The 23,255-nt window shown below is 39.8% G+C and overlaps 3 protein-coding genes across 5 annotated transcripts; 1 reads left to right on the top strand and 2 right to left on the bottom strand.

The window, feature by feature from the left end:
• Positions 1-1,928: 1,928 nt before the first annotated feature.
• Positions 1,929-10,448, bottom strand: LOC146622580 (uncharacterized). Of its 2 annotated transcripts, none has more exons than XM_085365255.1 (5): positions 10,170-10,448; positions 5,360-5,489; positions 4,602-4,786; positions 3,097-3,364; positions 1,929-2,928 (listed from the first exon to the last, which is right to left on the bottom strand). In XM_085365255.1, exons 1-5 carry the CDS (start codon positions 10,227-10,229, stop codon positions 2,765-2,767), a joined length of 807 nt encoding a protein of 268 aa, XP_085221381.1. In that variant the 5' UTR covers positions 10,230-10,448; the 3' UTR covers positions 1,929-2,764. The 2 variants fall into 2 exon arrangements, with proteins under 2 accessions (XP_085221381.1, XP_085221382.1); XM_085365256.1 differs by having other exon boundaries at positions 4,602-4,768.
• Positions 10,449-13,573: 3,125 nt separating this feature from the next.
• mrs2 (magnesium transporter MRS2) lies at positions 13,574-22,776 on the bottom strand. Of its 2 annotated transcripts, XM_085366284.1 has the most exons (13): positions 22,615-22,776; positions 21,789-22,170; positions 21,093-21,157; positions 20,528-20,564; positions 20,031-20,143; positions 17,291-17,452; positions 17,043-17,173; positions 16,793-16,909; positions 16,371-16,440; positions 15,943-16,025; positions 14,558-14,675; positions 14,343-14,456; positions 13,574-14,201 (listed from the first exon to the last, which is right to left on the bottom strand). In XM_085366284.1, the coding sequence occupies exons 1-13, from the start codon at positions 22,774-22,776 to the stop codon at positions 14,142-14,144; spliced, it is 1,614 nt and encodes a 537-aa protein (XP_085222410.1). In that variant the 3' UTR covers positions 13,574-14,141. The 2 variants fall into 2 exon arrangements, with proteins under 2 accessions (XP_085222410.1, XP_085222409.1); XM_085366283.1 differs by lacking the exon at positions 22,615-22,776 and having other exon boundaries at positions 21,789-22,566.
• On the top strand, positions 18,716-20,682 carry LOC146622579 (putative integrin beta-like protein C05D9.3). The gene is given in 5 exon segments (XM_085366285.1): positions 18,716-18,959; positions 18,962-19,008; positions 19,241-19,451; positions 19,562-19,691; positions 19,842-20,682. Coding segments are annotated over 5 exon segments (744 nt in total). The 5' UTR covers positions 18,716-18,752; the 3' UTR covers positions 19,991-20,682.
• Positions 22,777-23,255: the final 479 nt, after the last annotated feature.

Below are 23,255 nucleotides of genomic sequence, written 5' to 3'. Positions count from 1 at the left end.
AAAACATCTGACCATATGACTCATTTCACATGCTGCTGACCAGGTTTGATATTGCAAACCTTTTTCTCACTTTTGCCTGCCTTTGTAAAAGAATGTTTGTTGAGACTTGATAGAAATGCTTTGCTCTACATTTCAGATCAGCTGAACAAAAGCAACAAATAATAGCTTTTACCTGCAGCTGAATGTTCACTTTTTGGTTTTGTCTCACACAATAAAAACAAAATGCAAATCTGTGAGAACACGTGGGCTTCAAAATGATGCCCAGAAGGTGCTTAATTAACAAATAAACACAAAGATCGTGACCTTGAAGAAGATTTTAAGAGCACACATAATATTAAACCTGTCGTGTTGATGTGTGTATATGGGGAGGGGGGGCAGTATTGTTGAGAGACAGAGAAAAAACAGCCACTGCATTAAAGCCACAACTTTTATTCATTAGTGAACCTCATGAGATACACCAGCAACAAAGTTCTCTATTGGTCATCTTGGTAAGTTGATAATTGGCTGGTCCTCATACCTGTGTAGTTTATTTCTAAGAAGCAGGATTTCAGTCAGCTTCGATAAAAAATAAAACTGCAACATGTCTCCAATAAACTTTCTGTACTTTTATAATTTTTAGAAGCATTCATAAAGAAAAAGGACTTTTTTTTAAAAAAAAGATGCTAGAAAATCTTTTAAAGAAATTGACAATAATCTAAAGCTCATCAAATGCACCAAGATACAAATAGGCATATAAAACTCAAGCTGAAGGCACAAAGAGGCTTCAACCACCAGTAAATACTGTACAATCCCAATAATGACGGACATATTTACCTACATTGTAGTCTAATTAAGTATAAATTATTACATGAAAATCATCTCTTTTATATATAATGCATGTAGATGATAGAAGAGAAAAGTTATTTTGTCTTTGCCAACAAGTGCTAACCTGTGGTATTAACCCTCTGGGTTTGTTTTTGTTTCACACAGAAGTTGTTCAACCACACTGGCATAGTAGATTTTAACTCCAAACTTGCAGTTCTGTACAGCTCACAGTTCAAAGTATGAAACTAATACTTCAACCGCACTGCAAAGCAAAGGATATAATGTAACATGAGGCACTGAAGACTCAACAAATGTCACGTTATCAACAAAGAGTCACCGAGGTGGGTTAATGACTACATCTTCCTGTTTATTCTATGCACAGTGAATAGGTAGCTTGCAAATGCATTCAAATGTACTACTTGCTTTAAAATATTCATTTTTATTATGACAAACAGTAAGCAGTGTTCTTTGAACCATTACAGGCAGTAGGTAGCTGGTTAAAAAGCCATAAAAAGGCAAATTCCTAATAGGTTTATGAAAAGGGTCTACACACTTAAGTGCTGTCGAAAGGGAATAGAACCCTGTTGTCGTTATCTGCTTTGTGTATCTTCATTGGAGCCATAAAACATGCTATGCTGCTCTTGTTGCTTGAGGTAAAGTCTGAAAATCAGGAAATACATGTGTCAAACAAAGCACGTTTACGCTTAAAAGAAACAGATTAGTTAAACAGACACAATTAACAACTCTCTAACCCTGCTAAGTTGATAAACTCTAAAGTGTAAAAGAGCAGTAAATGCTCTCACTGGCCTTTAAACCTTGAACCAACTATTATAGCTGTATACAGAGGACAGCGAGAAAGGAATGCGCTTTGGCTGTTGTCAGAAAACCTTGATCGCTTCTATGGTTTCTGAATTATAGTCATTAGCTTTGACTCCACCTGTCCACACGCTTGCAGCACTCAGTCACCAAAACCCCCCCAAAAGTCCTGAACATATTACATGTGTTCTAAAGATGCCTGAGGGAGTTTTACTAAGGCTGCCACACTGTATGAAGTCAAAGACAAATTGCTTAAAAATGGCTTACAGAAATATAATCTCTAAACATAAAAAAAAAACTACCACAAATTATTATTTTTTTTTTACAAACAACAAAGCGTATCTATATTTGGTCAGTTCTGTAAGTGCCTGTGTGACAACAACAAATGTTTGTACCTGCAAAGTAACAAAATCTCTCAATGCAATACTGGGCAGCATATGAAAATGTTCATTCATGTAACCCCCCTCCCCCGCCCCGCACAAAAACCAAAACAAATTAAAGAAAGCATACAGAAAGTAAAAAGAAACACAGACAGTTTTTAACACAGAAAAAACAAAACACAAAAACACAATCTGACCTCAGAGGACAGAAAAAAAAAGTGTCAACTTTTTAAGGTCCATCTTAATACTATTCTTATACAGAATATAGTACCAGGCTGAACTGGGCTGGTTCAGCGTACATCCATCCAAAGGAGCAATCAATTTCTGGGTCACACAGAATCAGCTCTTGTCCAGCGTAGTTCATCTTAGGTCTAAAGGCACAGCGTCGGACCGTTTCACACTGACGACTCGCCAACACTACAATGATCCACTTCAGGATTTCATTCTTAAAACTTTGAATGGGTATTTACTCCTTCCTTAGCATGGGATGACAGGAAAGCATTTTAACAGTTTGACTTTATTTTATTATGACCCCTTTGTCACAAACACTGAACATTAAGTAGAAAGATAAAGTGGCAGCGGATGAAGTTGGGAATGGCGAAGGAAAAAAAAAAAAAGACAGAACAAAGAAGCAGCACTGGAGAGGAGCAGAGGTGTCTACTTCAAACTTCATCAAGAAGAATCATCTTCAGCTGGTTATAGATCCATTTGAGTCTTAATAGGCAGGAGCCAAAATCCACCCTGCTTTGTTCTTATTAGTCAGTTCAGGCGTAGAACTCCTTGGTGGGTGCTTTGTGATATGCAGTTGCAGAAAGTTTGTTATCTCCCAGGTCGTAGCTACCTTCATCCTTCTTCTTCATGCGGTAGGCAAGGAGAGACAAGAGGGAAACAGCACAGAGGAATCCAATGACTCCGCACACTATCACAGCTGGAGACGGAAAAAAGAAATACGAAATTATTTTAAAAAAATAACATTTTTATAACAGTTATCTATACTTAACATTTCAGATTCTTCAACAGAAGTCTAAATTTTCTTGAAAACTCACTACTGTAATTTTGTAATGAACTGGTAAGACAGTAGAAACCTAGTCCTTACCTGCTAGCACCTCTTTTCTCTCCAGCAGGTTCTCAGAGGATACCTCCATAGAGTTCTCACCAAATAATCCTTCTCGATCAGCTTTGGTAAGAGTTTCATCAGACTTTTTGATAGGCTCTTCATATTGGGGATTTAACACATCCAGGCGTCTCTCCTTGCCAGAATTGATTACACCATCAGCTCTAGTACTGCCACTGGGAGGCACATTGGTGGTGCTGGGACTAGCATCCTTTCCAAACCAGTCAGCTGTTGGGCCAACACCAAGCCCCTATAAGGATATTAGCACAGTTTAAAAAAAATGCTGAGACATTATGTGGCTTTAGATACTTTCCATTTACCACTATTCACACCTTAAAGCGGTAGCAAATAAATCACAATTAGTTTCTCTGCTCCAAAATTACCGTAATTGTCGGGCTATAAGCCGCTACTTTTTGCACAAGCTTTGAACCCTGCGGCTTTTAGTCAGGTGCGGCTTTTTTATGGATTTTCCATGATTTTTGTGATATCGTAAGATGATTTGTTTTGTTTGTTCCGCTGTTGTACGGCACTACGTTGCCTGGCGGAAGGATCGGGGTTCAAGAGTGGTATGTTAGTCACATGTCCGTCCGCCAGGCAACGTAGTGCCGTACGAAGTAGCGCGAAAAACAAACTTCAAAGTAGCGCTACGCATTCAGCGGGAGGCGTGGATGACGAGCGGCGATAAACTTGCGAAAAGCAAGTTATGCTCAACTCCACCGGTGGATTCTGACAGCGTGGAAAAGTGCGAAAACATCCACGATCACCAACGGATTTTGAAGGGCTGGACTGCTGCATGATGGAGAGGAGGACACCGCCACGGCCCTTCTGAGGGTGTTCGACTCTGACACTGACAACGAGGATTTCTTTGGTTTTGAAAGTGACAACGAAGGAGAGAAGCGGAGAGTGGATGACGAAGCCATCCTGAGCCTGTTCGTTTCCGACATTGGAGAAGAGGACTTTGGTGGTTTTAGAGCGCAGGAAGAAGAGAAAGATGGTGAATGACTGACTTTTCTTCTTGTTAAAGCCGTGTCACTGCACCTGAGCCTAAAAGGTAGTCCGAATCTATTTTTCTGGTGTGCTGTAGGTTACTGTTATGTACTACATGTGCAAATATGTACCCATAACTTGTTTTTCAAAATATTAATAAAAGGGGTGTGTCTCCAAACAGCCATCTCTTTCCTGACAATTCCCTTTGTGCATATTCTCTTACATATGATAAGTCAACATTGAAACACCTGCGGCTTTTAGTCAGGTGCGGCTAATGTATGTACAAAACAGGATTTTCCCCTGATTTTAGCTTGTGCGGCTAATATTCAGGTGTGCTTTGTAGTCCGGGAAATACGGTAATCAACCTTAATATTTACTCTCACTATCACCAATTGAAATTAAAAGAATAAATATCCTTGTGTGTGCAATGAATCATCCTGAAGATGGACATAAGTCAGACTTCATGAGGACATGAATCAAAAGGAACAGTCATACTTTACCTTGTCTCCATCAGGGAAAATGTCAGCCTCCTTCGCTGTAGTTGCTGGATCATGGCTGCGTGCCACTGTGGTTGGTGGGTTGTCTGGAGAGTGTACTGTAGGCTGTGGTTGACGCTGCTCTGTTTTGCTAGAGGGGCTAGGCAACGTCAGGACCATATCCCCGGCATCTGAATGGGCACGGGAAACTGAGAAATCACCAACACAAAACACTTCAGAGCATGTCTCTTTTCATTATTATAGAATAGTTGTTTTTTTTTTAATCTATTGGATTAACTGAAGGAATAGGACCGTTTTTCTTGGATAACGAGTTGACATCTGAGGTTACTTGGTTTTACAGCAGAGTCTGCCACAAATGTGGAAACAGTTCCTACTGCAAGTTTTATAACTTACTGAAATTCACCTGAACGTAATGCAGTTTTATATCACGCTGAATGTGCCATGACATCACTCACTACAGTTTACGCAGGTGAGTCATTCAAAGTCTGTGAGTTTCCAATAAAATGTCACCTGGTTCCACTGTATCACCTCAGGACAAACATCTGGTATATTGTAAGTGCATCTGTGTCTGAACATACAAGCACTTGTGGCTTACTTGTGTATTACTCACCAGCCTGCATGTATGATCGAGTGGAGTTAAATAATGTCTAATAATCTGTGATGAAGTTTCTATTTAATAAGCAATACAGGGAAAATATACATATAGATATATTACACACAGACAGACAGACAGACAGACAGATATGCATACATATCCTTACCATAATCTCCAGATCCAGAGCCTGACCCACCATCATCACCATCTTCATCGTCTATAGGGAGGTCACCAGATGTTCGGCCCTCTATGTATAAGTCATCACTTGGGCTAAATGACTGGGAGAAGACAAAGAGCTGCCAAAAAGAAGGGGGGATAAAAACATGCAATTTTATTTAAGTAGGAGAGAAACGCACACATAGATTCACACAGAATTCCTTTCACTAATTGACAACATGTGGATCTCGCTACAGTTCTGGAGTAAGACAATACCTCTCACAACCAATGATGTATGCTGGCCAAATATGCAGCAGTGCATGCTGCTGTCTGAGAGTATTACATCCATACTATAGTATGTGCAGTAGATATAGGCTGTTTTCTTGATCATTTCACATGCTGTGGCAGTAATTTGTGATACTTTGCAGAACCACGCAGCAGAGAACTAAGTGTCTTTGAAAGGAGGAGGGATGAGATAAAGCAGCTTCAAAGACAACACAGAGAGCAAGCAAGTAGACGCACACATGGAAAGGGCCGCTTCACATATTAGATTGCACCTCGTGAAATCCTTCCGCCAACCCGAATGCTACACAGAGGAGTGTGATGAAAACCAGTGACCTTCTTTTCCCTTGATCTAAGGCCTAGGCAGACAGAAGGTAATGAGACGAGTGGCTCAAACACAACCGGAGATCACATGAATCAAAGAAAGACACTAACTGTGCTGAAATCGATAAAGAGCCAAAGAAAAAGAAGCTCAAACATATGCTGGTGTTAAGAGAGGGAGAGACACTCACACACAGAGACATGGATGAATATGGCCCATTGAGACCTGAAATATGTCTGGTATGTATACTACGCTTCCACTAACACAGATGCTGAGAGAGGGTGAAAATAGGGAGAAAGGAAAGGAAGCACAGTTTAGTGTACTTCTCATAAGATACCTGCTCCAGAAAAAGGTTTTACTCCAATAAAAATTCACAAAATATGTTGTCAAAGCAACAGTTCTTTTCAAGTTAACACCATTTTTCTTTTGCTAACAAACCTTTTTATCAGTATGCAATAATGCAAGCAGCCCACAGAAGGGATACAGATATAAAATCTATCTGATCTGCAACTGTACACCTAACATTTAAGGTCATTCTGCAACATGTCACCAAGATACTGGTGTATTCATGTGAAGCATTAATAACACGTAAACCCAAGGGTGACTAAAATAGCAGAAGAGGTGCTGGCGTTCTCACCGACTTCAGCCAGAGATTAGAAAAGCAAAAGCTGTGACTGTCTGTGTCACATACACAATGAGAAATATACTCTATGCCTAGCTTGAGAATTATCAGGTTATAAGGCTATAATCAGACATCAGCAAACTTATGGTAGATGTATGCAAAATCTGTCCAACTATTTTAAAAGACCTCTAAAGACGTACCTTTTTTAACTGCTAACAGTCAAGTCTGAGGTCCATCACAGATTGGACAAGTTCTTTTATATAGCTGTTTTAACTATTGTTAGAGTTTAGTTCTGATTTTATTCTTATTTTCTGACTTCTTTTTAATCGTTATGTTTACTATGCTGTTTATGTGAGTTCTGTGTGTTGTAACTGGCTTCTTGGATTGCAGATGAGTGTGCCTGTAAAGCACTCTGGGTCAACATCGGTTGTATTAAAATTAGCTACATAAATAACATTGACTTGATAGTCATACAAAAAAGTATTAGATCAAAGTGTTGTACTGTGTTTCACTGGCATTTATTTTACCAGACCAAATCCAGATGTTAACCACACGATTAGCTGAGTCAACACATTATCTTTTTAAACAGATCAATCAAATATTTTTAATTTAGAATTGATTTCACTAAATGCCATTAAGCTTTGACCTCCCACCTACTGGCAGTTTGTTTTCTGCTGACTCTGAATCAGTTCTCCTTGACAGATACAAGTTTTACACTGGGGTTTACTGGAAGATGTGATTTAGAATTTATACACATCTGGAAAGCATACGTATGCATGCAGGATTTACACACCCACTCTGTATATAACATTCTGATATCCTGGTGCTTTGTCACAATGAAGACAGTTTACTGGAAACAGCTGTATCACTCCACAGACTGAGTGTTGGTGGAGGGCAACATTAAAGCTGACAATCATCAAAGTCTTATTTTTTGTTTCTCCTTAGCTGATAGCTAGCTATATCCCCAGTGAGCTGCAAAGTAATGAGAGCATGGTCAGATCGAGAGTTAGTTTAGATAACAACGAAAAGCACACAACAGATCTGTCATCACTTGGATAGCAGCAGCAGCAGCAGCAGAGTGCTGTGTTGAAGGTGGTGTATGTTTGACTAAGGCATAAAATGAATAAAATGTCCACAGACATTAAGTAGCTGTAGCCTGTAAGGACAAAATTATCAGATGCCAAGAGAAAATGAATATTCCTCTTAAAACTTTAGTGATCAGACAGAGTTTGGTAATGCAGTCTTTAGTGATGCCAACAGGCAAAATGTGACACAATATCTACTTCTGTCTTACATGTGATTGTTATGTCCTTAATTCAGATTACAGTAATTTGAAACTGCTGACCAGAGACTACAGGTCCCAGTCCACTCCATGTACGCAAAGACCTAATATAGCTTTGTCCATTAGTTGTGTGGTGGTCAAAGAACAGTCAAGATAATCAGTGATATGTGGTTAAAAATAAAAAATATATACTGAAAAATAAATAAATAAATACAATAAAAACTCTCCAAGGGCATGCTAACACTGAAAGTCAAACAAACTGCTACAGCAACTCATCAAAAGAAAAACCTCTTGCAGCTAATCGCATGTGTACAGACTGCCTTTGACACACAGAACAATGTTGTGACTAATGCTGATTAACTGAGAACACATATCTTCCGCCCCACCAGGCTTTTTAGTTCTCCACAGCAGCAAGTGTCAAACTACATAGTTTATATTCATGTTCTTTTGTTTCTAAACGTTTTTTTTCTTCCTCACATGTAGGCGTTTCAGTGGAGTGCTTTTGAAGCCCTACGAAAATCGTCATTAATAGCACCGTGAGGAGGTGTTACCCTTTTCCTCTCGCTCTTAGCATTTGGATGAAAAACTGCTCATATCCCACGCAGCTGCGTGCTTGCCTGGACTAGCCCAGTGGAACTCGCTGTTACTCATCCATCCAGAAAAATGACACAACTACCAGATCACAAACTGTCAAAGGAAGAAAGCCTGTTTAAACATTCATCCTTTGGATTGGAGCAACGTCACTGACTGACTAACCAGTAATTCTACAGCCACACTCATGGGGCGATCGTGGCTCAAGAGTTGGGAGTTCGCCTTGTAATCGGAAGGTTGTCGGTTCGAGCCCCGGCTTGGACAGTCTCGGTCGTTGTGTCCTTGGGCAAGACACTTCACCCGTTGCCTACTGGTGGTGGTCAGAGGGCCCGGTGGCGCCAGTGTCCGGCAGCCTCGCCTCTGTCAGTGCGCCCCAGGGTGGCTGTGGTTACAATGTAGCTGCCATCACCAGTGTGTGAATGGGTGGATGACTGGATATGTAAAGCGCTTTGGGGTCCTTAGGGACTAGTAAAGCGCTATATAAATACAGGCCATTTACCATTTTACACTTGGGGACACAGATAGTTTGGATGTAAGATGTAGCCCATCACACCCAGCAATTTAAGACTGGAGTCTGTGTATTAATGGTATGACATGAAGACGGATCAAAGTATGAGATGACACAAATTAAAGTTAAGCAGAAAAAAGGTTTGTTTGTTTTTTGAGTGGCCACACCTGTTTACAAGCTATTATATTCAGAGATTACAACCTGTGGGGCCTTAAAGCAGGACAGGAATGCCAAGCTGTATTCATTTTCACCATATCCACAACTCCCTGAGTCCTACTAAGGGATTGCATGTCTCTTTCCTCTGCTACAAATATACACCAGAAGCAGTATCGTGTTTCAGTTCCGTCTCCTTTCACAATATACAGTCCATAAATCTTAAACAAACTGCATTTCTGCAGAGGTGGTGAGGCTCCCTGGCTCTCATTAGAGATTTCTTACAGTCAATAAATCACCAGCCTGGATATTTTTCATACTTTGTGACGATGAACAAAGCTCTGCTTCAGCCTGTCATCCCCAGGTGTTTTCCAGCTATAAAGCAGCCGCACATAGAGAAACAATGGAAGGGGTAAAGGAGGAGGATTTTGAAATACTCTTTTTTTTCCCCTTAAACCACCTTGGTTAAATATGAATGATTTCCTGGTTTAGAATTTGAATTTGCAGTATAACATTATAAAACGTGTGGGTGAGAAATTCAGGCCAGGTCTGGTTTAAATGTCAAAGCTGTGAGCTAAATGATGAACAGACTTTGGCCCTGTGTGAACTTGACACCAACTGGACGCTTGGCCTCGGTTTGAAAAGGCTGCTGAGGTCAAAAATCACCCAGCTTATAGATCCGGAGGTAACATTTATTTATGTTTTAAAAAGACGAATTCGTGCTGTTCACTTTAAAGGTACATTTAACGTAAATACATAATAATAATAATAATAATAATAATAATAATAATAATAATAATAATAATTAACACAGACAAAAAACTGAGGATATAACATTAAGAGTAATATTTTTATTTTATGTGTAAACTCTATGGGGTAGAACTCAAACAGTCCACATGAACATAACAAACGTTACCCAGGGCTGTCGTTTTCAAAAATATCTTAAAGTTTTAGCCTTCTCGGTTATTTTACATATTAAAGATAATTAATATGTATTTTTCCACTAATACGTCAACTGGAACATGTTTGAATTAAAAAACATTTAAGAAAAGCCACTTACTTTTCCACTGATTGGCCCAGTTGCCAGCCCGACGAGGAACAACCACCACAGATTCCCCATTTTAACTTCCAAAACAATTTAAAAAAAAAACACGCTAGTTGAAAACGAGAAATTATATGTTGGTACAGTGAAAACGGTCAACTCGCTCTTCGGTGTTCAGTAGTACGTATAATTTGTTGTAGCGCTGTCGCTGTCGAGCCACTTCGTTAAATCTCAGTAAAGTTCCCGAGTGTGTCCCGGACTCGTTGTGAGAAGGACTTCGTCTGAAAAAGCTGTTTAGCCTGGTCGTGAAGCGTGGCTCTCTGCGGTGACGTCAGCACGCCGGTCCTTGACGACGGTAGTGGAGACGCACACACGAGCCGGAACCGTTGACAAGGTGACGACATTAGCTCAACTGCCTTACACCGAGGTTAATTAATAATAGGCGGAACGAGCGGCTTTTTCTTATTTACATTTTTAGTGTGGATATACGCTTTTTTAAATCCAGCAATTCATTTTGCCCTTTTTTGGAGGACTTGAGTCTGAGGCAAAGGCCATTTATCTCTATGTAATTCACATGAATCCTACTGTTCTATTGATGCCATATTTGCGGGGGCTGGGCAAACATTTCTTTTCAAAATGGACTCCCCTCCCTTGTGGCTATAAAATATGGTGATAAGCTTTTGTTTTGTTTTTTTTGTAGCTATTATGATTCTATTGCTAAAAAAAAGAGGTTTTTAACTTTTACTCCTTCCAAAACAAAATTTTAATGCCGCACATTTTCAGCCTATTTCAGGAGACAGAAGACAGGGTTTTACTCAAAATTGTGGTTTGATTAGAGCTGTCATGAAATGAAGTGGAGGGAGGTCAGACAGGAAGGTAAAAGCTCAAAGGGGGACACAACAGCAGGTTTGTTATCAGAAGTATTGCTTAATGTTTAAACAAATCAAACACAAACAGAAAAAAGTTTGATTCCTTCTTTTCTCTGCTGATTTATATAATTAATGATGTATAAGCTAAAGGTGCATTAACCTGTACCTCTCCTGTCTCATTAGAATGAAAAATGAAAACAGGACAACGCTGCTAACAACCACCAGGACAGGAGGCCCTATGATTACATCAAAGTGTAAATAGGTAACCAGGTTTCTGAAAAACATGTCAGAGCACACAAACCAGAGGGACGTGCTCATCTGAAAACATCCATTTCATGGCATGACTCAGATATCCTAGGACCTGAACTTGCTGGTTCCTTGTTACAGTCAGTTCAGTAAGTCAAGGCACATTTTTCAGATATTAGGGAGTCCATCAAAGTAACGGATTATCTTAATCGTTAAAGGGGAAAGAATGAAGCTCTCTGGAAGGTGAGACCACTGTTAAACAGAATGCAACAGGGGTGCCAAAAGATTATTGCCCTCACAGGCCGGTGTTTTAAATGGCAGCCGAGAAACCAAATGCCACAACTTCAGAGCCCTAGCTTTAACAACATTTCTATATTTGTCCCTGCTCGGACTCCTCTAAGCTTTCACCTTCTTGCTCCAAAATCTGGCCCTCTTCCACCTCACCTCCTGACAGCAGTATGAGTAAAATCCTATCTGCCACACCCAGCGCTCTGTCACACCATCCATGATCACTGTTACTGCCATGGGGAGCATGACCCAACAACCCATGTTTAGGTGAGTATTAGGAGTGCAGAATGGAGTTTAATTAAAAAAAAAAAAAAAAGGAAACAATATCATTTCATCATACTAAGATAAAAAATAAATAATTTTCCAAAAAAAATCTTCTAAACATTTATTTCAACTACTATACTTAAATTATCTAAAAACAAACAAACCAACCAACTATGAAACATTTATTCTTCTGGGTCTCAGGAGATTAGGAGCAATCATCACAGTATGGATTGATTTGAGACTAAACCATCTTTTGTGTGTTGGAATATACACACATAAATTTTACAACAAAAATAAGTTTCCCTTTGAGACATCGGAGAAATTAGCACATAGATCAGACGGAATAATTTCCAAAAACATAGATTTCAATAAAAACTTTATGATTCCATTGATTTTTATTGAAGGACAAGCTTGTTGTGACACACGGTGTGGTTCATGACTCCCTCTGGTGGAGAAAGGCTGTAATGACAACCAAGCAGTTTAAATGGCCGTTACTGTCAAATGCTTTACTCCCTTTCAAACCAACTCATATTTACAAAACATGAAGCCTAGTGTAGTTTCCAAACCTTGAAACCACTTAGGCAGTGAGAAGGATATTTTGACTCCATGTGAGGTACCTCAATTAATATTAATAATAAAAAACATTATCCAGCCATAACAGTTCTTAATTTGACACAGCAAACCAAGGATATTAGTCTTATAGCCTAACAGTCCACATTAATAAAACATCTTCCCAAGTATTGCTCATCAGAAATCTGAAAAATCTGTCATTACATGCGCTCAGCTTTAAAGAAACTGATGTTTTCTACTTTGTTATTTATATCCATTTGTGTGAATTTTTTGTTTCACTGAGACATTTTTGCAGGTCAATGTCACAAAAGAAAAGTGGATCCACGTAATTCAACGTTCCCTGAAAATAATATATTTCAGAACAGAAAATAGAGTTAAAACACGCAGTAGTCAAGCTGACACACTCAACCAAAAAGAAATAAATCATGTAATAAATAAAAGCATTATCTTATGGGTGAACTCATAAGCTGTTATTATAACCTCCCCAATTCGTTAATAACCTGAAAACTCATCTGATTTAATTGGTGACCCTATGTTGGTATCCTGACCTTTGGCCTGGGAACCACTAATGCAAGACCTAATCTATGGCTTCAGTTGACATCATGCAGATACACCAAACCTTTCATCAACCAATTTATAATTATTTTTTATAATACTTGATTAAGTTTATAAATGATAAAGCTTCCCTTTGGTAAAAGCTGAAAACATCTTTAAAGTCACTCTAAACTCTGCATTTATATGAAAAACAATGACATTTTTGAGCAAGTGCCTGTCGCTCATGTTGACACAAACACCATGCCACAAAGCTGCACAGTGTACTTCCTCCGGTTTAATAAAGGCAGAACATACAGAGTACAGAGGGACAGAGTCACAGGTTTACTGCTTCCACAGTGATATAAAGTTTTTTTTTCTTTGTTCTTCACCAGTGAAATGAAAGAAAGCACAACTCCACAATGAGATGATTATTATATGACCTGGCTTTTTTTTTTTTTTTTTTTTTTTTTTAAATACACATATATGGAGATGTGCAGTATTTCCCCACCACTTCCTCGAGGTGTGGGGTGGCGGTTCCTGCTTCAAAGAGTGCAGCAGAGCAAACAGGTGAAGACGTCACTGGACCCGGCAACAACGCTGTGCTCATTACTGTAAGTGCAAAGAAACCTGCTAATAGCAGTGAAGCTAGCAGCCGCTGATTACGTTACAGTTGCACCCACAGCAAGCACAGGACGGGCTTTGTCCTGCTGTTCCTGGCTCTGCAACACTAAGAAAACTCAAAGTTTTATCTGCACTGGACGTTGAAAGGAAAGAAAACAAAAAGATAAAAAGCAGAAATGAAAAATGACCGTCAGTCAAATGAAGGGAAACAGTGACACGCACACACTGGAGCAGAGTTTCTTCTGACATGCCCCAAACCAAAAGCAGATCTTCATGCAAGATGGATATCGTCCACACCTCAAAATTCGCTACAATTTTTTCCCTAAAATAATAATAATAATAAAAATCATATTCACATCATATAACTTCATGTGTGTTACGTGGTTGTCCATGCCATACCAGTGGGGCCCGCCCCACAGTTTGAGAACCACTGCACTATAGTCTCCAGAGATGTGAGCGTAATCTCAACCTCTGCTGTGGCCATGGGACAGTAAAACAATGAGGTGTGTTAAAAATAAAAATTCTAGCAGAAGTCTTTGCATCAAGTTAAAGAGGACCAAGAGCGCTGCGAGACAACCATCATCTGCGAGGTAGAACTTCATCTGACCCCAGCCTTGATGTCTGATGGTCTCATATTCCTCTTCCAAATTGGAGGGATCTGCATCACAGAGAGAAGAAATTATTTTTACGGATGCATTTCTCTGGATCAGTCCAGGGAAAGGTGTGCATAGTGTTACGCAGACTGGACTTTACAGGAACACATAACAAGGCACAGTGTCTGTGTATGCGTTTGCATTACTCGTGGGGGTACTGAAGTCTCTAGATGCCGTCCCAAAAATGATAAAAGTCGCCTCCATATCAGCCCACTGCCCAAGAACATGAAACCTGTTACCAGCCAGAAAGCGCGGGGGTCCTGTAGGAGAGACACACAGGCAGAGCAGTGCATAAATATCTGTTCATAAACATTAAGCACTAGTTACAACTATTAAAAGTATTGATCAGAAGTTGTCTCACATCTTCGAAAGCTGTTGTCAAATTCATTCCAAATGCCACACCTATTAGGCCAAATAAGGAAAGGGAGAAGGACCCCATGGTCAGCTGCAGATTCAGTCGCATCATCACGTTCCGGTGGCTGGAATAAAGCACACAGTGCTCTCAGTGGCTGCAAGAAATCATACAAAACAAGAGAACGCCTGATCTGGCAGAGAGGTGTGGGATGCCAGATCAGGCGCCCCCCTTCCGGCTCTCTTCTCTTTTGTCTTACTTCTCGCTATCACCTTTTCTATCCCTTTGAAGAAGTGAGGCTCTTTAAATATTAAAGAGGTAAGTATTACTTTTGTTTTGCAGTGAATTGATAGAAGAAAATAATTTAGAAAACTAAACAAAAGAAAGTAGAAATAACAGTGACACACTCCTGATCAACCCTCGCAGGGCCTCCTTGGATGAGGGTGTCTAGTGATAATGGCTGAAACACCCAATGAATCCAAGGTCCACCACTGATGATGGGTCCCAAGTTATATATTTCTGTAATTCAGACACTGTTGAAATAGCACTTCAGTTTTGTCTCATTTTATTTATTTTGTAAAAATGTGTACTGAAACTTCTGTACTGTGGCAGAAAAGGTAGTTTTGCTGGTTTTCCTTATGAGAACAAAGTGGGTTGCATGTTGCCCTCGATATAAAATGAGTCTCACATTCCTAACCTAGACGATATCTGACATCTGGGGGAAAAAAAAAATGCTAATTAGTAACAAAACTGGGTATATATTAGAAAAAAAAGAGAAAAAAAAAGGCATCCCACAGATGGTAAGTGTCTCTGAAATAACTTCTATTTTGAAATAATGGATGCCATCAGCTTATTATCAGCAGGCGTGTGTGTGTGTGTAACTGCACATGGCAGGAGTAACGAGCACGTTTGTGAAGGCGCCACTGTTTCTGAATCACATTTACAGTCCTGTGAAAGAGGAACATTCTGACAGGCGACTATCCAGTCGTGCGCCCAAAACTCTCCTTTCACATGACTGTACTTATTTTGGAGCAACATTTACTGCAATTCAGATAAAAATCTTTTAAATACGACCTTGCCTTCTTCAGGATGACAATACCAAACCGCAATCTGGACGTGTTAGAACATCCCCCTAGCTCACAAAATTCCACACGAGTACAAAGATGCATCAATTTTTAGTAAATTTAATTTTTCTTGTTAAATTGTAGATGGCAAAGCATTTTTTTTTTTTTGGGGGGGGGGGGGGGGGGGGGGGGGACTGAATAAGATCAAATTCAATCTTCAAAAATAATGGCTTGTTAAGCCTCATTATCAGTGTTTTGAGTTTGTTGCTTCTCAAAAACATCAGTCTATAGTGTGCATGTATACATAATGTATAGCCAATTTGTACGTACCTGTCCAGATTGATAAAGATTACACTCTCAGAGTCGTCTATCAGACCCTTCAGCTCTCTGGCTCTGTTCCCAAGTTCCTCGGCCTGTGTGAAGTATTTCACGGTCAATATGACAACAATTGTACAACCTACACCTTACTGACAGCCCATCACAACTGCCACAGGTAACATGTAAAGTGTTTCAGTGCTTCGGATATTAAACTAAAATAGAGGCAAAGAAATAAGTAATCACCATAGCAGAAGCATAAATGGGTATAAATGCTTAGATGAAAATAAAAAAATAAAAACATACGAAGTGGTCGTGGCTTGATGAAATCTATGACAAATGTGTCCTATACAATGTGTGAGCATGCAGCCTTTACCAAGACTTTTGCATAATTGCAATATTTGTTGATCATGTTAAAACTCGGGAATTTAAAGTACAGCTACCTGCATATAATAATTCTCCAATAAAAGCTCCATCTCCTCAGCGTGGTCAATACCCAAACTGCTCTCTTCACTAAAAAGGCAGACAGACATGAGGTTATATACAAAATAGAAGCACACAAGTTGAAGAGAATGGATAGATGGATGAAAAATAGAAGTACAGCTGGGCCTGGCAGTTTGGGCAGAATTAATTTAATTTGAAAAAACAAAACAAAAACCCACATACACAGAAAAAGGTTAACCTGTAACGTATGATCTGCAGGTGAGTGAAAACAGACTGGAAACAGACTTTGATCCTTGGCAACTCAACAAATTCGTGTCTTTCTTTTTCAACATGCTTCACCACTGACTGGAGATTTCCAACTATTTTTAAGATACTGTGTTCAGCACCCATATACATGTGTCTGAGTGCATGTGTGACATACAAAACTCTTGGGTCTGTCCATTTTGTGAGACAGAACTCTTCAACCGTCTCATCCTCATCCAAGACCTTCAGCATGGAGTCCTTAAACATTTTTATGTCTGTCTCCAACTCTGATAAGCTGTAACAGGCGTGAGAGAAGGGAAAACTTACAAGACTGTAAATCTTTAGGCTGAAAACTTCCATTTACATATATGCCAGATGCCATTAATGACTTCTTCAAATACAATTACATGTCTTGAGTGATTCATTACCTCTTGCTATTCTGCAGAAGTACATGTAGTTTACTTCTATCAGCAGAAAGGATTTTAGGGTCTACGAGGGATTCCAGCGTATCCAATATGACTGGTTCAACTTCATTCAACCGGGCTTGCAGCGTGTTTACCTGTTGACACAGATAATACAAAGCTTCAGGTGTGTGTCCTTGACTTTCATTCAGGCTTTATCTAGGTTAGACCACGCTTAATTACACAAGCACTCTGTCTGGTCTGATCAGTTTCACCTTGTGCTGCAGGATGGCTTCCAGTGCTCTGAACTCGAAGGGCAGAGTGTGCGTCTGTGACGCTAGCTGGGGGGCGAGCTCCAGAACTAACCAGCGCTCCAGTCCAAGACCACGAAAATCCAAGACCATAAGAGACTCCGGGGTCAAGATGGCTTTCAAGGCCTGAAAAGACAGCGAGTGGAGGTTATGGGCTAGAGCTTAAACAAACAGACGAGGACAAAATTATTACCCTCCCTATTAAATATAACAGAAATTTTCTGTTATATTTAATAGGGAGGGATTTTCAGTATAACATTTCCAAATACACCAATTGTCTTTTTACTAAGTATTAATTATTTCTAGCTCCACACAATAAATTATTTCAGAAAAAAAAAATATTAGTGTCAATATTATTAGTATTACACACAGAGGATGCTTCAGAGTGTGTGTGGAACTGGGAATTTCATCAAGGTGGAAGGAATTAAGCAAAAACAGAAAGCCTCAAGCAGTCACCAGTAAACCTGGGTCTTCCAGCAAAACATACGTTCTCCTGGTGAAGAACAACCTCCAGAAGACTAAAGTGAACATTACTGACTGGCTTGTAAAAAGCTCCAACTTGAACGCTAACGAAAATCTGTGGGGTGAACTGAAGACAAGGGTCCATAGCAGAAGATCATTAAATCTGCAGGAGCTTAAGAGATTCTCTAAGGAAAAAATGGGCTGTGAGACTTACTCACAGGACACAACTGACTATTAGCATCAGTGAGACTAGTAATTTTAATCCTGGTTTATGTCAATAGTTTTATTTCTTTGTGCAAATTAAAATAATGTAAGCAACCAAAATGAAACTAGGACGTTTCCCGTGTGCTGTGTTGCAATTTCCTTGCTTTGTTTAACAGCCCTTGGGAAATGCTGAAAAATAATAATAAAATTTCCACAGGGAGGGCAAAAAAGTCTGTCCTCATCCACATACTCTGATCCAAAGAGTGAATGTTTAAAATATGCTTTTTTGTTAAAGACTCCATGGCTGAATTTCCTTTAAAGGCTTTGGAGACATGACATGGCGCCCGGTTAACGTTTTACTGTTAACATGTCAGTGCTCTGTTTGACTCTGAACTGTAAATATTTGTGGTTAGAGATTTGAAACTTGAGCACCAATCAGGATCTAGTTGTGCCTCCCTGGTCCTGAGTCCCACTTAGATACCGCCAACATACAACTGTGAATGGTCAGCATGTCACAGCCTGCAGAGACCTCACGACGACATAACAGAGCTGAAAACTTTTAGTTCTTCAGGTAATGAAGCATTCTGTGTGTGTACATTTGTTTATGTAGCACATAACTACAAGCTTGTATTGCAGTAACTGCAGTCTCAGTCACTTACTGATCAGTCCTTGCTTATGTTTGCTTTACACTTTATTTCCTCTAATTTTAGACTGAAACATATCTTCTGTGGTTTCTACCCTTGTACAGTCAGGACTAACGATGGCTGTGAAGCTGTCCCATCTCTTCTTGCTGCTGGTTATGCCGAGTTTCAGTTTGACCAGTGGACAAAAATGCTCCACATCTGACTCCAGCTGCAATCAGTGCATCCAATCCGGCCCTGAGTGCGCTTGGTGCACTGCCCCCAACTCTAACATTCACTGTCATACTGTGAAGGGGCTGCAGAGAGCTGGCTGTCATAAAGGTCATATATATATAAACCTCAAAGCAGTGTGCAGGTCATCAGGAATGACAGCAGGTAAGCTGTTTTAAATACCTCTTTAGTCATTAAAGGACACCTGACAGTTTTTTAGTGTTCCATACAAAAAAAAAAAAAAGAAATTAACCTTCCAAAGTTTTCTTTTGTTTTTATTAATATGAAAGTTTCAGATTGGATTCAAATATATTTTGGAACAGAAAAGGGCCTTTGTTATGATGTTAAAAAAAAAAAATCTTACAATGTTATTTCTTGTGATTCTGAACTTCTGCAGAACAGACATAGCAGATGCCAAAACCATCTTCCTGCAGCCCCAGGAGCTCGCCATTCATTTGAGGCCAGGTGTGAGCCAGTCCTTTCCTCTGTCAATCTCTATGCCAAGTGATCATCCTACCACAGACCTGACTCTAGACACCAGCAACGTGCCAGCTGGTCTCAACATCACATTCAGTAGCATAACTACAGGAAACCCCTTACTCATGCAGGTCAGAAAAAGAAATCCTGTCCAACACAGTCTCTTGCAGAAAGAAAATGTTCCTTCTTGTTTGTCCCCCAAAATCAAATTATTCGAACAACAGTTCCTCTGGCGCTGCAGGTAACTGTGGAAGCAGCACAATGTCCCAGTAAGAGTGACATCTCAAACCAGAACAGCACTGGACCCTGGTCTGTCCAGATCACACCCAGAGGCTTTGCAAAGAGTGTGGCGTTGGAGGTAACTTTGCAGTGTAAGTCTGCAGCAACTTGCTACGAGAAACATTTGAGTCTGAAAACCTAAAGCAAGTCTTCATGAGACTGTTAGAAAATTGAGAGTTCAATAATTCAGCTCATTTTTCTTCAGTGTGATAATAACATTAAAAATCTATTTGCTTCACCAGGTCAGTGTAGTTGCACTGAAAACAGAGAGGAAAACAGTCCCACCTGCAGCAGCCACGGGGCCCTCGTGTGTGGGCGTTGTGTGTGCTATCAGCCTTATGTTGGAAACCTTTGTCAGACTGACATAACTTCCTTTGAGTCTGTGGTGTAAGAGGAGCGTGGCAGACAAAGGAAAAAGAAATAAAACATACCGCCATTCGTAAAATAATGCAGTTATTTCTAGCAGTGAGGCTGGTAGTGTGTTGGAAGCGTAGGTCTCTGGCTTGAAGACTTAACTCCTGGCAAAGCTCCGTCTTCTTTTTTTCTTGAAGAGAAAAACAAATAAGGAGGAGCAGAGGCACACATGTACATATAGTTGGGCCAATCTCTACACATGAAGTAGAGGTTGAAATACAACTGATTTTTACTCATGGATAACAGAAGTGAGTCACTGGTGGTAACACAACCCATTAGTGGCTGCTGCACAGGGGAAGTAACACAGAAACACAGCAGTGATGGACAAAAATGTGGTGCATGTCCAGTGCCACACATAATAAAAAGGATACGGAAGAGTACTTCAGGGACATGTTAAAAAAAAAGAAAGAAGAAAAGATCCCTATGCTCTGTCACAATGCCAGAGATAAGAGAATCATCAGTCTCAGTGCCAACAACATGTAAACATTAATGAGGTTAATTTCCTCACACTTACCAAATGACGTCACATTTCCCTCTTGGTCAAACTTCATCTGTCAAAGAAAGAAAACATGAAGCTGATTGGTTACATCAAGCAACCACATCTTCACTGCATTTTTGCACAGCGTTGAAACACAATTGTGTGAAATGTAAATAATAACAATAAATTACTTGAGCATTCCAAATGCTATGCTTATTTGTTTTTTTTAAATATCTATCCATCTCCACACACACGGCTGATCAAATGACAAGTTTGTTTGTTACTGTTGGGTTTTTTTGTTTTTTGTAACAAAACCTTATTTTTGATGCCAGCACCAAAATAATAAACAAACAAATAAATAAATAATGGTGTAAGCTGATGACAGGTCAGTAACCTCACAGGTGCTGAGTGTTTCTAAGGTAAAGATGGGGAGGATGTATGTTAAATTATAAACGTGTGAATGAAATCTACAGGTTTTGTAAACAAAATAATAAGATATTGTTTATTGCAGCAAGACAAAGTGACAAACCACATCCCAAAACCTTTCAAGTAGTATTAGCAACTATTAATTAATGACTGCTTAAATCAATTTCTCTCTTACCACTACAAATGCCGGAGCTACAGTGGAAGGAGGGGCGTCTGAGACTCTTCTGCAGATAAAGGACACTGTTCAAAGAAAAGACCAAGTTAAACCATGTGTGCAGGAAAGTATTTGACATGTAACGTTGAGCAGTACCTTGGACTACAGCAGAAAGACAATAGCTTGGTTCTCACCTGTATGTACAGAGCTTTGGGTCGGGATAATAAAGTTTAGAATTACAAACCTTAGCATACAATTCTTCATTATTCTAACTTAAAATGCAGTCAAGTGGAAAAGAAAAATTTAAAGGGAGACTATGTATTCCTGTGAAAAACTCACTACATCCCATGATGGGCAGCAACAGTTGCTTCTCTAAGATCAGTGCTAATGTGTTTTCTTCTTGGCACTGTGTTAATATGCATCTAAATGCTCCAAACCAGCAAACTACCATAACGTCTGCTTTTATAGGGATGCTCACGCTTGCTGATGATTAGCTAATCAAATACATTTGATTAGCAGCAGCTGGCTGCTCATTACCCTCCTAACTCATATGAAAGCAGTAAAGGTGTAATTAGTCTCTTTTTTTACATGCTGTAATAGATAAAACCTTAGAATTGAAAGAGACTATTTTTACCATGACTGTAAAGACAACTATAGGTCACGTGGAATACTTGTATACTGTGGTCAGTATGAGCCAAATTAACTACATCATCTTACCAGGCCACACTACGCCTCTCTGCAGCAGGTTTCTCTCAGTTCTCACTGCAGCACACTGAGGTCTTCTGGTCTGACATGTGGATAAAGGCAGTGCTTGACTGACCAGTGAATTCAAGCAGACATCACTGTAGTTCCTGCTGAATGATCCCAGTCTTACATTTCCCTGTGGCACAGAGTGTCCCGTTGGACAGAACTCTGCAGCTCTGCTATAATAGCTGAGGGTTCTTGTCCCACCAAGTCGTGAGGAAAAAGGACCAAGAGAGTTTAAAAACCACTTTGAATGAAAGTTCGCACAGCCGGCCAGCAGCAACTTGTGCATTTTGATCTCCACACCAACGCAACACAAAGCCTTTAAGCAGACCGCCATACTGGCGCTGGAGAGCTGATGTTCACCACAGGCAAGGGATTATACCAGGCACAGCAGCAGGGAAGGGAGGAGGATGAAATTAAGACACGCTTTAACTTCCATAAGCAAAGAAAGCTGCAAGCACCAAGTGTTTACAATCCTCTCATTAGTGGTGCCTCGGTGCCCTCCAGATGTTTGCCAAGCTATGTGTTAGACGAGACAGTCCTGACCCACAGGTACAACAAGAGTGAAAACTTCCGTTACATACGTTACAGTAACTTCACAGTACACATAAGTATCTCTCACGCGCACATTGCCTCGCTTTCACCTGCTTTTATAACTTTCTTCAACTTTGTCTCGCGGCTGTTTGTTATGCTAACTATCTTAGCTGCTGCAGTATAACAAACATGCTTCACTCACAACAGCCGACAAGTTTTAACGTGACAGTAAACGCAGACACGAGTATCACAGACAGGTCACCTGCCGATGCCTGTAAAGTGTCCCGAGTCTACATGTGCGGCTGTGTTTCAACCTGAAAACACAGCTCCCCGGCTTAACGTGATGACAGGAGGACAGAAGAGCACGGGCTCTCTGGACCATAATGCACCGCGGCGGCAGCGCAGAGCGCCGAAGATCGTCCATGATTGAGGTGATCACTCCGACTGAGAACCTTTCCATCAAACACACCCGTGGCTGTAGAAAAAGGTCATTGAAACACACAAAGAGGATTAATAAATACTGAGGCCACGAGCGATCCCTTTGCATTACATATAAAAGCCAGTATCCGCCAGGGAGAGACAAGTATGGGAAGTAAATAAAGGAACTAAATGTATGGAAGCTTGTTTCTGGAGAAGAATTCAATAAAATACATAAAATAACAGGTCGACTTACTCTGTAAGTTTGTTTTGCGAAACAAACTATGGTACGTCAAAATGCTGAAATTAGTTAAATACTAATATATTGTATTTTTAATAAATTATTAAATTTAATAAATTCTAATTATAATAAACTAGTCAAAGGCTGCCACAAAACGATTTAAAGTTTATTTGTTGTTGTTTTTTTATTTGACCGTTGTCTTATTTGAAGTATCACATTAATACTTCTGTTTCATGTATTGCCAG

The sequence above is a fragment of the Diplotaxodon limnothrissa genome, linkage group LG11, assembly GCF_057381915.1.
Source record: "Diplotaxodon limnothrissa isolate DT_005_m linkage group LG11, D_limnothrissa_male_GT1.1, whole genome shotgun sequence".
In the NCBI taxonomy this organism is placed as follows: domain Eukaryota; kingdom Metazoa; phylum Chordata; class Actinopteri; order Cichliformes; family Cichlidae; genus Diplotaxodon; species Diplotaxodon limnothrissa.
This window is presented reverse-complemented; position numbering and strand designations above follow the sequence as displayed.